The sequence below is a fragment of the Terrapene carolina genome, unplaced genomic scaffold, assembly GCF_002925995.2.
Source record: "Terrapene carolina triunguis isolate 2854851 unplaced genomic scaffold, T_m_triunguis-2.0 Scaffold120, whole genome shotgun sequence".
NCBI classification, from domain to species: domain Eukaryota; kingdom Metazoa; phylum Chordata; order Testudines; family Emydidae; genus Terrapene; species Terrapene triunguis.
The window spans coordinates 8983565-8998045 of record NW_020664471.1 but is presented as its reverse complement, the minus strand read 5'-3'; the positions used below and the strand labels follow the sequence as shown (position 1 = coordinate 8998045).

At 42.7% G+C, this 14481-nt stretch overlaps 1 protein-coding gene across 1 annotated transcript in view; it reads right to left on the bottom strand.

Moving 5' to 3' along the window:
• PRKCE (protein kinase C epsilon) overlaps window positions 1-13944 on the bottom strand; it is a 431438-nt gene extending 417494 nt beyond the window's left edge. The window contains exon 1 of the mRNA XM_029911742.1: window positions 12829-13944. Coding sequence (XP_029767602.1) covers window positions 12829-13176 — 348 coding nt within the window. The 5' untranslated portion in view covers window positions 13177-13944. The remainder of the gene's footprint in view (window positions 1-12828) is intronic.
• Between the last annotated feature and the right edge of the window lie 537 nt (window positions 13945-14481).

Below are 14481 nucleotides of genomic sequence, written 5' to 3'. Positions count from 1 at the left end.
TTCCTTTAAAATCAATAAAGTGTACACAGTACACTAAAATAACTATAGAACCATTAGTTATAAGCACAAGAAAACATTTTGCTCTTTAAAATACAAGTGAAAATACCTACCTGCTGCTTATTTCTTAAGGGACAGGTAGCATTTGTATACAAAAATTGTTTATTAAAGTTAACTAAAACCCTTCTTCCTCAGAATCATGACTGGCACAAAGAGAAAAGGTGTAGAATGGAACTTAAAGGGACAGAGCCCTGTGATATTGAATGAGTATATGGCATTGTTCCTAGAATTATATTTGTGTTTGACCATTGCACTGGGAGTGTACTTATCAGTTACTGACAAAGAAAGAGCTCAAGCATAGCAGCACAGTAGCAATGTTACAGGGGATCGGCGGTTCAACACAGTAGGTGGTGACAACTGTCACAGGATTATGCTGAAATTGGGACAAAAATCTCCTGGTGCAGTGCAATCAGCTGTCCTTCAAAACCCAGCCAATCTTAGTGGGATGGAAGCCATATGCGGCAGAGTGTTGGAGCATCTCCAGCAGAATTTACACTGTGACCTATCCCGCATCCTGTACTTGACAGTTCTCTTGGCAGTTATTGCAGATGTGGTTTTGGGAGCTCTTCTTCCCCAGGCACCATTATTTGTGCAATTCCAGCGTTGTCAGTGCTTTGCTACAAGTTTGCAATGCATGGTTTCCATCCCACCGGAACTGTCCCAATTTTGAGGGATAGACCCTCTATCTCTCAGCTTATTCTACTGAAACTGGAGATTCTGTCCCAGCTTCAAATCAATCATGTTAAATCTGGTCATCTCTTAACCAGGCTGAACCTCTTCCCCCTCTGTAGCAGAGCTTATTGGAGCAGCACAACTTCACTTTCTCTGACTTCCAAGCAGGCGGCTGCACACACCTCACCAGCCTGTCAGCTGCTTATTCTGAAGTGATGTCCAGATCAGATTCTCTTTGGGGAAATCTTGGTCCTGCTAGCAAAAAGCAGAGGAACAGGATAGTCTTTCATAGTGAAAGGACACTTTAAAACCCAAACTTTACTAGCAATTCAAATCGCTCACTTTGACTAACAATCAGTAGGTTATATAATTCTGCACCTTTTTTTTGTATCATGCTAGTTTGTATTTCATTTTAGCAACTAGTGCAAAGCATAATTGTCATTCAAAAAATTGCCTAATGTATGGCACTATTTGCTAATACTATCATTTGCTGATCCAAGTGTTTAATTGTTGCTGAATATTCTTTTTCGACCTTTCTAGTGACATCTGTACTGTAGGAAAGCACTCATTTATACAGAGCTAGGGCATTTCATTCAGTATTCTCTGATGTTCCCTTTCTCCAATCTTTGCAACAGGTTTTACACAATCTGGTACCAGACCCTATCACTGCCTCAGTTTCCCTTTCTTGGATACTCAGATACTTAACATCCCTTCTCAAGGTCCAGTTTATCAACGCGTCAGAATTCAAACATCAGCTTAAATCAAAACAAGCCTTTCCCTCATTTCACAGATTCACCAGCCTCTTGCAAGACATTTCCCCAAACCTACTGTCCAGCATTTTCTCAAGCCTTTTCAGGCTTCTGCTCTCATTCCTCGCTCCAGGGAGCTCCCCACAGGCCTCTCCATCTGGCTGGGCTGGAAAGTCCCTTCCCCAGTCCTCTCTGATGGTGAATCTCCTACAGGTCTTTCTCTATAAATCTGCCAAAAGCTCTCATGCCACCAACTAAGGCTATGTCTACACTAAAAACCTTACAGCAGCACAGCTGTACTGATGCAACTGCACCGCTAAAAGATCTCTCATGTAGCCGCTCTATACTGACAGGAGAGAGCTCTCCCACCCGCATAATTAAACCACGCCCGACAAGCAGCGGCAGCGATGTTGGCAGGAGTATTAGTGGTAATGAATAAGAGTAAAGAGCAAACGGATTTTATTAAATGTCAGTCTTTATTTACTGACTGCTTTTCCTAGTAATATTTAGACACCTAACGGTAGGATTTTCAAAAGCACCTAAGTGACATAGGAGCACTAGTCCCATCAACCTCAAACAATGGAGAAGTGCAGTGGTCAAAGCATTTCAGCCTTCTTGATTTGTGGAAATTCAATATGTCAGAAGGTGATTTTGTTTGCAAATGCAGTACAGGCGTAAATTTGTGTTTTTCTCACAGTAAAGATGTTAATGAAGATCTGGATTTGTCTTTTTCAGCACAGATGAGAATTTTTATGTGTGAAATGTCAAACTTCTCAGGCCAACTCTACATTACAAACTGGTCGACGCAAGATATGCATATAGCCACCGCAGTTATTATATCATTTGTGTACGTGCATATTTGGCTCCTTGCTTTGGCACTCTGCAGACTCACCAGGAATGGTTGTGTCATTGCACAATGCGGAGCACCATGGGTAGCTATCCAAGTGTGCAGCCCACCATCGTCCAGCACATTGTCTTTTGGGAAGTTTTGGCAATGCATAGTGGGGCAGAAAATAGTCACACAGCAGTGACAGGGAGCAAGGTGTTTACTTCCCAGCATGCAACTGTCTCCATCCCATGATGTCATCTATAGCCTTTTTTAAATATCTGATGAACCCGCGCAGCCCTCCTTGCAGTCCGCCATCTCTGACAGCAGCATGGAGCCTGCACAGATCTGCACTATTGTCACAAATGTTGCAAGCACAGGACGCGCAATCTTTTGGTATTTGCAGAGCCATAAGAACTGAATCAGCATGGACCATGACGATTTTGCGGAGGACAGATTGCTGTGGGATATAGCAAGAACCAATTCAAGGTTGTCGGTGGCGTTCACAGAGCAGCTGAAGATGGTGGAGTGCTGCTTCTGGGCCCGAGAAACAAGCACTGGATTTGCATTGTAATGCTAGCTTGGAATTATAAGCAATGGCTGCAGAACTTTCAAATGCACAAGGCCACATTCCTGGATCTGTGTGCCAAGTTCGCCCCAGCCTTCCAGTGCAGGGACACCACAATGAGAGCTGCACTGACAGCAGAGAAGTGAGGGCGGATTTCACTGTGGAAACTTGCAACGCTGGATTGCTACTGGTCAGTGGAAAATCATTTTGGAATTGGAAAATCCACTGTGGGGGCTGTTGTCATGCAAGTGTGCAAAGCCATTAATGGTCTCCTGCTGCGCAGGACCATGACTCTCAGCAATGTGCAGGAGATGGATGCTGTATGTTTAGTAAAATGCAAGATAATGGATGGATCTGTAGCAACGGGGTTCCCAAACGGTGGTGGAGTTGCCAAGTGTTCAGGAACCGCGGCCAATGGGAGCTGTGGGGGCAGCGCTTGCAGGCGTGGGCAGCGCACAGAGCCCCCGGCCCCTCTGTCTAGGGCCTGCAGGGACATGCTGGCCAATTCCGGGAGCTGCACGGAGCCAGGGCAGGCAGGGAATTAGCAGGAGCCCTCACCCCCTCCCATACCCCAACCCCCTGCTCCAGCCCAGTGAAAATGATTGAGGGTGGGGGAGAGCAAGCGACGGCAGATGGGGGGATGGAGTGAGTGGGGGCTGGGCCTCAGAGAAGGGGCGGAGCAGGGGCAGGGCCTCAGGGCAGGGGTGTTCGGTTTTGTGCGATTAGAAAGTTGGCAACCCTAAGCACAAATATCCCTATTTTGGCACCAGACCACCTTGCCACAGAGAACATCAACAGAAAGAGCTAGTTTTCTATGGTTATGCAAAAGTTCATGGATCACCAGGGATGCTTCACCAACATCAATATTGGCTAGTCAGGGAAGGTGCTTGACTCTTGCATCTTTAAGAACAAAGGACTGTTCAGAAAGCTACAAGCAGGGACCTTCTTTCCTGATTGGCAATGTTGTCAACAGTGATCCTGGGTGACCCAGCCTATCCCTTACTCCTCTGGCTCATGAAGCCATACACCAGCCACCTCAACAGCACCAAGAAAAGATTCAACTACTGGCTCAGCTGGTACAGAATGACAGTTGAATGTGGTTTTGCTAGATTGAAGGGGAGCTGGTGTTGTTTAATCACAAGTTTGGATCTCAGTGAAAAAAACATCCCAATGGTTGTAGCTGCCTCCTGTGTCCTGCATAATATCTGTGAAGCAAACAGGGAAAAACTGCTGCCGGAATAGAGGGTGGAGGTGGAGCAGCTGTCTGCTGAGTTTGAACAGCCAGACACAAGGGCTATTAGAAGAGCAAAACACAGAGCTATACAGCTCAGGGAGGCTTTGAAAGAGCACTTTAACAGTAAACCACAGTAATGCATTGTGGTGTATTGTGCTCTACCTTGCCCTGCTGTTTTGGAGCTTGTTAGGAATTGTGTGGTGCTTGGTATACATCTATGAACACAACTGGCAATGCACCTATTAATTTTGAAGTGCTGGGTGCTTTCTGAACTGCTAGGCACTCTGCAGCATATGTTGTGAACTAATAAAGATTAATTATTTTCCAAATAATAGAATGTTATTAAGTAACAAAACCAGTGCAAAAACAATCTGTACCATTTAAAAGCAAATACATTAAAAACTTAATATATTAATGGAACAGAACTTACCAATGGGAAAGAGCATTCAAGTCCGTTTTACCTACATATACAGCATCAGTGGCAGAGCAGTGTATGTGAAGCTGTGGTTGTCCTTAATATCCCCCTGATGTGGAGTGGTAGGGGTAAGGTTGTGGCCCCGGTTGCCAAATGGAACATTGTGATGTATGTAAGGAGGTGCTGTAATGGAGTTCTCCATGGACTGCAAACAGAGACGAGCCCGGGATTGTTGAACCTGCAGGTCCACAAGAGTCTGCAGCATCTGTGTTTGCTGCCAGAGAAGCCCCATTCTGTTCTGGTGAATCTACCTCTCCTTTTCCTGCTGGGACTCCTGGGTCTTTCCCCTGTCCGCTCTTTCCTTCTCCAGGCTGTCTGCAGTGTTCACCCTCCAAGCCCTTTGCTCACAGTCTGATGCAGCACTGGCTTGCAGGATTTCATTGAACATGTCACCTGAGTCCTCTTCTTTCTACTTCTTAGCTGGCTCAGGCATTCCAAGGATGTGGAGGGGGAACCCCTCAAGGCCTCAATGGCAGCCGCTGCAAATAAAACACACAGAGGAACCATTGTCAGTATAGTCACAATTGAAAGTGAAAGTTAAGATTCAGAACTCGCCTCCCTTGCTCCCCTAAGATTTTAAACAAGTCTATTGACACTTCTGCTTTGGAGTGCTTGTGCACATGCCATCCACAGCACCTGCCATTGTGAGTATGGCTCACAGGCAGTGAGACAGGAATTGCTCAGTTGCATGAAACTATGAGTCATGGGCAATTGCACTGAATACTGGTACCATTTTCCACATGTGGTGGTGATTTTAGCTGATATCTCACTCCTGCAGGTAACACAGGCAGAGAGAGCACAGTTACAGCTGGCATCCTAAAGAGGCCCATATGCTGCTAGCCTCTTTACTGCAATGGTGCCTGCCGAAGTTATTGCTGAGTGGCATGGGAAACTGTCCTACCACAGAGGAAGATATACGGCTGCCATCTCTAGAAACTTCAGGAGAGAACTGCAGAGTATCTCCATGAAAGTTTCATCACGGTCTCTCAGGAGGATTCAAGGGATATCCCTGTGTATATGAACTAACTGCTCTTCATGACCCCTCCTTGCCTAACTCTAGAGGGGAATGAAAATCAGATAATAAGCTACCTCTCTTTGTTGTACCTCTACCTTTTATAGTACAAGTAAATTAATGAAAAATGATATCTGTGTCCTGCTAAGTTGGGGACATCAATGTAATGGAAAATAAATGTACGCACTTACCTGAGGTTCCTTCTCCTGCACTGGGCTCACCCATGCTCGACTGACTGGACTGCTGTGGAGTCTCAAATAGGTCCTGGCTCATGGCTTAGCTGGACCCCACCAGTCACATGTCCCCCATATTCCTCCTCTTCCTCCTGCAGCTCCTCTTTGCTGTTCTTGCAAGGGGCCTGCGATTTTGGTTCCTCAGATTTATCCTCGGTGGTCTGCGGGCTGGTGGTGGGGTCTCCAAGTATGGTATGCAGCTCTTTGCAAAAGCAGCAGGTCTGTGACTCGACACGGGATTGACATTTTGCCTCCCGGGCCTTCTAGCATGCCTGCCACAGTTCCTTCGCTTTCACATGGCACTGCTGCTGGTCCCCATCGTACCTACAATCCCTGTGCAATCTGCTCGTAGATGTTGACGTTTCTATGGCTGGTTCAGAGCTGTGCCTGTACAACCCCTTCTCCCCGCAGGCCCAGGAGATCCAATATCTCCTGTCTACTCCAAGCTGAAGCATGGCTGGAATGTGTAGCCCGCAGTTCAGCTGGGCAGTTGCTCACAACAATGGAGAGCAGCTAGATGTGCTCACCAACCTGGACAGTCAGGGAAAGGCACTTCAAAAATTTTAAATGGGAGAAGTGGGTTCCAGTCTCCATGACCCCTGGGCAGTGGAGTTCACAATTGTGACTAGAGCAATCAGTGTTGAGGATTGTGCGACAGCTGGGTCGACACAAGTAATGCAGCATCTACACTTGTGCTGTGTCAACCTCAGTACATTGACCATGGCTCAATGCTGCTCAGGGAGGTAGTGTTTGTCATTGTAACAGGACACTCACATCAGTGGCAGACATTTAAGTGTAGACAGATGAACAATTAGGTCGACCCAAGGCAGCTTATGTTGACCTAACTTTGTAGTGTAGACCAGGCCATAGTAGAGAAAAATCTCTATGTAACAGCTGAAATTCTACAAACAATTAGGAAGATCATTGAAGAATCGAGTATTATACACATTTCAGCAATTTAAGACTATAAAATTAGAAGAAAATTAATCACTAGCAAAATGTAAATAAAAAAATCTAAGTTAAATAAAACACAATTACATTCTTTCTTTAGAATCATGATTTGTATCCACTCACTTCATCCATATAACTGGTATCTTGCAGGCAACACTAGTACTGCACATTTCTTTGGCTTCTCAGTCCTGATCTGGAAGCAATACCTTTCAGAGCGAAAGTGTAGTTCAGTCTCCATGGCATATTCAAATTTTGCTGAAACTAACCCGGGTTTCCAATTAGTGATGATTGTTTTGTGATGTAGATGCCTATCAACTAGGACCAGAGTCTACTAATTGATTTAAACAAACAGTCAACAGATGATATGATTTACAGCAGCTGATGATCTGGCTCTGAATATGTAGATAAGAAGCAAAGCTTCTAAATAGAAAATCCTGGGCTTCTCAAATTTCATATTCTGTGCAGATAAGTTCAATGGATAGAGAAGAATAGAAAAGGGAAGATGCATAATGATCATACTCCTCTAGTCTATTGCCAACGTTCATCATCCAGTCTACATCAGGCACAAGTATAAACTAATATGTAGAGTGACCTATACTAAAATTATTACAATTCAATCCCCTGTCCACTGGAATAATAGAACGCCTAGACCTGCTAGCTGTGGTAAGTTATCACACAAAAAGCAAAAGGTACATGACAATACAAAGCAGAAAACCAGGGGCAGGCACCTGAACAACCTTTACAATTAATTCAGCACACGGAGTATAGTAGGTGGCAAGCTGTATCCTACTATTTTCAGTGGATATTGCTACTGGTCATATCCAGTATTCCTCCTCATATATTTTTGTATTTCTCATATATTTTCACTAGATAACTAGGCCCAACAACTCCTGTGTTAGCTCAGCACTTTGAAAATCAGGGCTTTCTCATTTAAGCACCTAACTTTAGGCAGTATTACTTAAAGCCTTCACACTACTCATTGCAGCCCCAAAGTATGGACCTGACCTTGCAAACACTTACTACCCTGAGTAATCTCATTCCGAGTGTTTTTGCAGGACCATAAACTATATTTAGGTAAACTTTTCCAAATTCCATTTTTCATAATTGCTGATTGACGAGGCATTCAGTTTCTGTTCAATTCATAATCAGCTTATTTTATGCAGTGATGCCACACAGTCACATGAGTGTCATCACCATCATTTACTAAAGGAAATATGATGCTTCCAGTACTGACTTTGCTATCACTGAATAAATCAGGTAAATAAGCAGGGCGATTTTAAAAGAGTATGCTTCATTTTTAGATCTTGGGAATCAGCAATGATGGGGAAATGAAGTAAGGAAAAAAGCACATGACAACCAAACAGAAGCTCACGAAAGTGTGGGTGTACGTGGGTGGGTGTATAGATAGATAGATAGATAGATAGATAGATATGTATATTTGTATGGCACACCACATATTTTTTTCCTGAATGTGCAGGGCGTTCTTAAGCCAGTACAAAATGAAGTCCAGTACATTATTCTAGTCTAACTCTAGCTTTATGATATTCTGTGATGCAAATAGAAGGTCTTCATTTTTAAAAGTTGGGATGTCCTGGTTGAACACATGCATTCTAGTTACTCAGCCTGCAAAAGGATTAATTTCTCATGAGGGCCCAATTTCAGTGACTTCGAGAAGAGATTTTCTCATGCAAAGAGTTGGGCCTACTGGGCAAGATCCTTAGCTAGTGTAATCAGCATAGATCCAGTGACATCGACAGAGCTATGTTGATTTACATCAACTCAGGATCCAGCCAAATATCTGGCAGATAAGCTAATATTTAGTGTTTCGACTACTAGCAATCTGAACATAAGCACTAGTAATTCTAGTTCATAAAGTTACAGTCATGAGCCTTGTTATAAAAATAATTTTCTTCCCACTTTAAAACTTACTAATTTACATGTGACTATATTACTAAATTAAAGTACAAACTTCATACATGATAAACCTTGGTAAAATAGATCAAGACATGTCTATTATAATATTATGAATGACATTTCACCTAAATTGAATCACACTTAACTAATACTTTCATGTTATTTTTAACAGAATTTTTTCCTCACGATTTCCTAACTTATTGCTCCATATTTCCCAAATGTAAAGCTTTCAACATCTTCCTGAGTATCCTTTGCCCCATTCCTAGTACTTTATTCAGCTATAGAGAAGCTTGTAATATTAACAATCTAGGACTCTCTTTAAAACTGCAATGTAGCCATTAACAAGTAAAATCTGCAAAACTGACACTTTAACTGTGCTGTGTCTGTATTGATGCATCGCTGTAAAAAGCAGCCATCTTTTTAATTGTCACTGTTCTGTTTTCAGAAATCAACACAAGCATCTGCGTAAATGCACAAGCATTTTTAAAAAAAAACACATAGCATTTAATCCTTTAAAAATCTGCCATCTGTTAGTATCTAGACAATTGTGTTGAAATAAGACACCACTTTGAAAATGTGCCATGAGGTACACATGTACAGGTAGTCTGCACTGGGTCAGCAAATAATGTTTCAAATTAATTTTTGTGACTGCTGAGTATTCCTAGGGATAAAAGAAAATTGCTTGTTGCGTGTTTAATGGAGTCTTCCTAATGCAAAAGTCGCTATCATGATACTAAGATTTGTACTTGTGTATCACGTTAGTGCTTCCACTGTAACCATAGTGTCAGTCTACATCACAACCATAATAATGAGAAAAATATGTAGCATCTTCCTGAAAAATTCATCTTTTAAAAAAACATTAGGGATAGCATAATGAGCAAAATCAACCAAAGTAGGTGAGCTGACTACATAAAGGAGAGATTTTTTTCCCCCTAGAAAACAACACAGTATTCCTTTTCAGATACATATTGGACAGCGATGTCCACTTTGCATTTTGGAACTTTGATAAGAATTACAAGGTCAGTAATTTCCCCTTAAAACTAGTATGGATATTTAAAAAAAAAAAAAAAAAATTTTTCTTAAAAATACAGTTTAGAACTGTATGTATTATAAGATCATGCACATGAATGCATGAGAGCTGTTAATATGTTGACAAGAACTGTTATCAATACATTATTATTTTGACAAATTTATTTTATTGTAAAGGTCTAGTGTAGGAAGCAGTATTGCATCAGACTGGATTGTGTAAGGTAAAAGACGGTAGCAATGTGATTTAATTTAATATGCTCAGCAGGTACCTGTTAACCAGTTGTAACTACCAGGATTACTGTGTTAATGAGCAGACCTTAAAACTGCTAAGCATAGTTTCCAAGACTGTTCATTAGACTATATTTATTAGATATTGCAGGCATTAAGGAGAAATTGGCTACTCCAATTTCTGTTCTTTAATTTCTGAAAAATAGCAAGAGTAATAGAAAAAATAGCTGCCTTCAATTACAGACCTAAAGTGAGGAATTTATTTCTCTTATTAAACATAGGAACCTCATCTCTAACATGATTAAAGGTCCAGATATATTAGTGCATACTTACAATGCACAAGTATATTTGTTTGACTGAAGGTGGTTTAGGCCATGTACATTTTCCTTGTAGTGTAAGAATCATAAGGTACCTTCATGTATTTGATTTCATAGAACATTTCTTTTTTCTAGGCTTTAATATTCAAATACTGCTGAAGTTGTTAATGAATGTGTTGTTTTTATTTATTTTTATTTTGTTTAGAGATGGCACTAGATATAGGATTAATCTAAGCCTCTAGTAGCTCAGTGAAAACAGATGAAGAAACAGTTTATTGTCCTAAAAGCAAGTTTGTTGGATGTCCCTACCTATTAACAAATGAAATAATCACATGCAGTATAATAATAATTATGCATTATGCCATGTTCTATCCTATGCTGATCAAAGTCAGTAAAGCAAGATTCATTAGATAATTTTGGAAAAGGCAAATGCTGGATCCTGCCAGTATTTGGCCCCACCCTTCAAATTCTAATACTTAAATAGAGAACAGGTGTATCTGCTCCTGCTGCACCAATAAAATTCAGACCATGAGACATCACGGCATGAGAGCTATGCAAAAATGCACATTCAGCACCTGGATTCTGCTGGATCAGCCAATTTTTGGCCACGACCACCCTACCCTCAATTCTACTGCATCAATAGAAAACAAATGTAGACACTCTTACTCCCAAAAAATCTGGACCTCAATGCATCTCAGTACAATAGCACCACAAATTCCTGGATTCGCTACCGGGATCCTGACAGATCTTGTCAGTTTTGGGGCCCAAACTGCTAAATTCCATTGCCTACGTAAAGAACATGTTTAGATGCTCCTATTGCACCTTAAAAATCTGAACCCTGATATGCCCAGCACAATAGCACTGCCAAAATTCATATTTGGCATCTGAATCATTCAAAGTCCTGCCAAATTTGGGCCACAAACTCAGAATTTGTACCATGAAAACAGAAAATAAGTCTTGCGTCTACTCTTCCACCAAAAAATGTGAGATGAATCCTGGTCTGATATTCCCATTGATTTCAGTGGGACCAGGATTTCATTGCTGGTTTCAGATACAAGATAGCTGCAAAAACCTTTCCAAATGAGCTAAGTTTTGGCTGCATAATACCCAGTATTAGCCTCTCAACTTGGTAAATAAGCAACTCTGATAGCCCACCAAAATAATACAGACCCCAAGCATCATGGTGCAACATATTTAGCAGAAGTTATGTTTGGCTTTATAGACTCATTTAAAGCTATAAAGGTTAATTTTAATATTAAAATAAAAATTATACAGCCCTCATTCAGTTCTTAGTCAATCAGCATAAATAGGGCCTGATTGTCATTTACACTAAGGCCCCTTTCCTTCACACTGACAGCTCTTTACATCCACTTTAAGGCTCTTTTACACTGCCATTGCGATGTAAAGATGCCCTTTCGTGTAAATTAGAATCAGGCCCATGATCTGCCAACTATTTTCTAGTCTAGGCTCTGGTGTTTTGATGTTATTCCATCTGCTAAACAAATAATGCCCAGATTTGGATTCTTGATCAAGAATAAATAAACAAGTAGGTGCACATTTCACAACATTATGGCTGGTCATGTATGGAACATCCCAGATCAGAGGATTGTTTCTAATGCTTTCTTGTGAACATTATTGTTAACATTATTTACAATACATATAGCCAACTTTGTTGCTGTTTCAGTGATACATTTGTGTTTTATATAGTTGTGAAATGCACATCTCCAAATGGTTTTTTGTTTGCAGTGCAATTGAACCACATTATGTTGGGATGCTGGATTCAAGATTTTGCAGCGCTGTGGGGCTTGGGCACATCAGATCTGGATATTTAAGGGGCAGCTAAACATGTGGCTTAGTTAGGCAGTGGAATTTCACAGACTAGGACCAAAAATTGGCAGGATTTAGCTACCAAGTACCTGCAGTACAATTGCATTGGAATGCATCAAGATCCAGATTTTTGGTGTCAGAAGAATATCTATGTTTGTTTCCTATTGATGCTGTAAAGTTGGGGGTTTGGGATCAAAAATTGTCTGGTTTCAAGTATCAGATCTGGATTTTGGTGGTGCTTTCATGCCAGGATCCATCATGGTCTGGGTTCTGTTGGTGCAACAAGAGCATTTATAGTGTTCTCAATTTAAGCATTAGAATTTGGGAGGTGTGAGCCACATTCTGGCTCCATCAAGATCTAGCTTCTGGATCTGGGTTTTTGCTGCATTGTTACTCCTGGATGCACTGGGGGTCTATCTTGTTTGTTTTGTTTTGTTTTTTGGTACAATAGGAGCAACTACACTTGTTCCCCATTTAGGCAGTGACATTTCGGAGGCTGGATCCAGTAGGATCCACCTTTTACCCAGACTCAATGATTCCACCTCTCCCCAAAAAAAATTGTAAAACACATCTTAGAGAAGGGAGATATGCAGTAACACTGCCTGGCTGAGTATAATAAAGCCTGGAAAGGCTTCAGAGCCATTTCATGCCATTGGCAATCTAGCTCTGCAATGAAGGTGTTGCATCCCCAGCAGTGCCTTACAAAACCATATGCATTTACAGTGCAAACACTTACCCAGTCCTCAAAGTGGCGGCTCCCATTCTGCAGCAAGTCCTCAAACTGTATAGTGCAGTTAGCCACAAAATCATCGTACCCGATAGGGGCATCATGGAAAACAGCCATCTCAATCTTCCTGCCATTGCAAACGTCAGTGACAAACTCATCATTCCAGGCAGGGCTGTTGGTCTTTTGCTTGGTCGAGGTCTGCCCGATCCTGGAATCGTCCACGTTGAGGGCGATGTAAGGGTCCAGCAAAAAGGTCTGTGGTCTGGGACCCACCGCATGCCTCAGCGACCAAGGTGTGGGTTTCAGATTCACCGCCTCGCAGATCTTGATTTTCAGCAAGCCATTAAAAACCACCATGGTTGGATGGCTTCACTTTTCCTGGGATTAAGCACACTCACTCACTCACACACACACTCACACGCACAGGGAGGGAGGCAGGGAGATCTCACCAATAAATAGGAGAGCAGGTCTGCGGGGGGGGGGGGACGGACCACAACGTGGGGGCTCCCTTATTGTTGCTGCTGCTACCTTTGATTATTTAGCCTTTGCTCTTGCGACACCCCGTAAATACATACAATGTGCCTGTGTTTCTAACGGAAAACAAGGGAGGAAGGGAGGGAAGGAGGGGGGGACGGCCGTGTTTGCAGAAACCCCCCCAAAATGCAATCAAAATCCGAGCATAATAAACCCTTGGGGTGGGCAACAGACTTTTCCCTTCACCTAGATCATAATCCTGGATCAGTCTTTGCAAAGGAGGCAGAGCCGCGATCCGAGGCTCTTGCTCACGCTAGTACTGTCTGTGGGCAGCAGCAGCAACACACACACAAACCCGAAACACCAAGCCAAACAACCAGCCCTGCCTACTTCACAGCCTCTGCTCAGAAAACACACACCCGGGGACCTTACATCCGCATAGGATCGAGGAGCCTCCTCGCCTTCTCCTCCTCCTCCTCCTCCTCAAAGGCCAAGGATCCAGTGGAACGAATCCAATGCATGAGGGGAGTCTGCTCCGGATCAGGCTCTTTGGAGATTTAAAAAGGCACAGGGTGACCACCGCCTTCTGGATGGCTAGCGCTGCTGGCTCGCGGTGCTGCTGGGCTGAGCAGCAGCACCACCCCACCTCTCTTTGCCTCGCTCTCTCTCTCTCTCTAATGCAGGAAATGCGCAAAAGACGTCAGTGTGTGTGTGAATAGAAAGTTTTGCCTGTTGGGGGAGCAATACGGTAAAAGTGAGCATGAAAGAGCAACAGCTACAAGCAAGTCAAGAAACCACGACTGGGGTCGTGACTCTTTCAGACTCAATGAGCGCTGCGCTGCATATTCATGGGGTGATTTGTTCAGGAGTGGGGGCTTTCTTCCTCCTCCCCCCAATCTGCTAAAGATAAAAGTTGTGAGCCAGTGGGGGGGGGGGGGGACATCCCTGATCATCTTCCTCTGAAGTTTTAATCAGCACCCCCGTTTTATTTCAGTTCTTTATCACTCATATCCTGCTCCCCAATAAACACTGCAAACCTCTAGCCCCCACCCGCTCTGTAGTACTGTTGTTGTTGTATTGTTTATTTTCACTCTGATGTGGATGATCCCAAGTCGTTACTGTTATTTCCTAGCCTGCAAGTCTATAGTCAACTGTGTATTTGTGCAGTATACGGCGCGGGCACAGAAA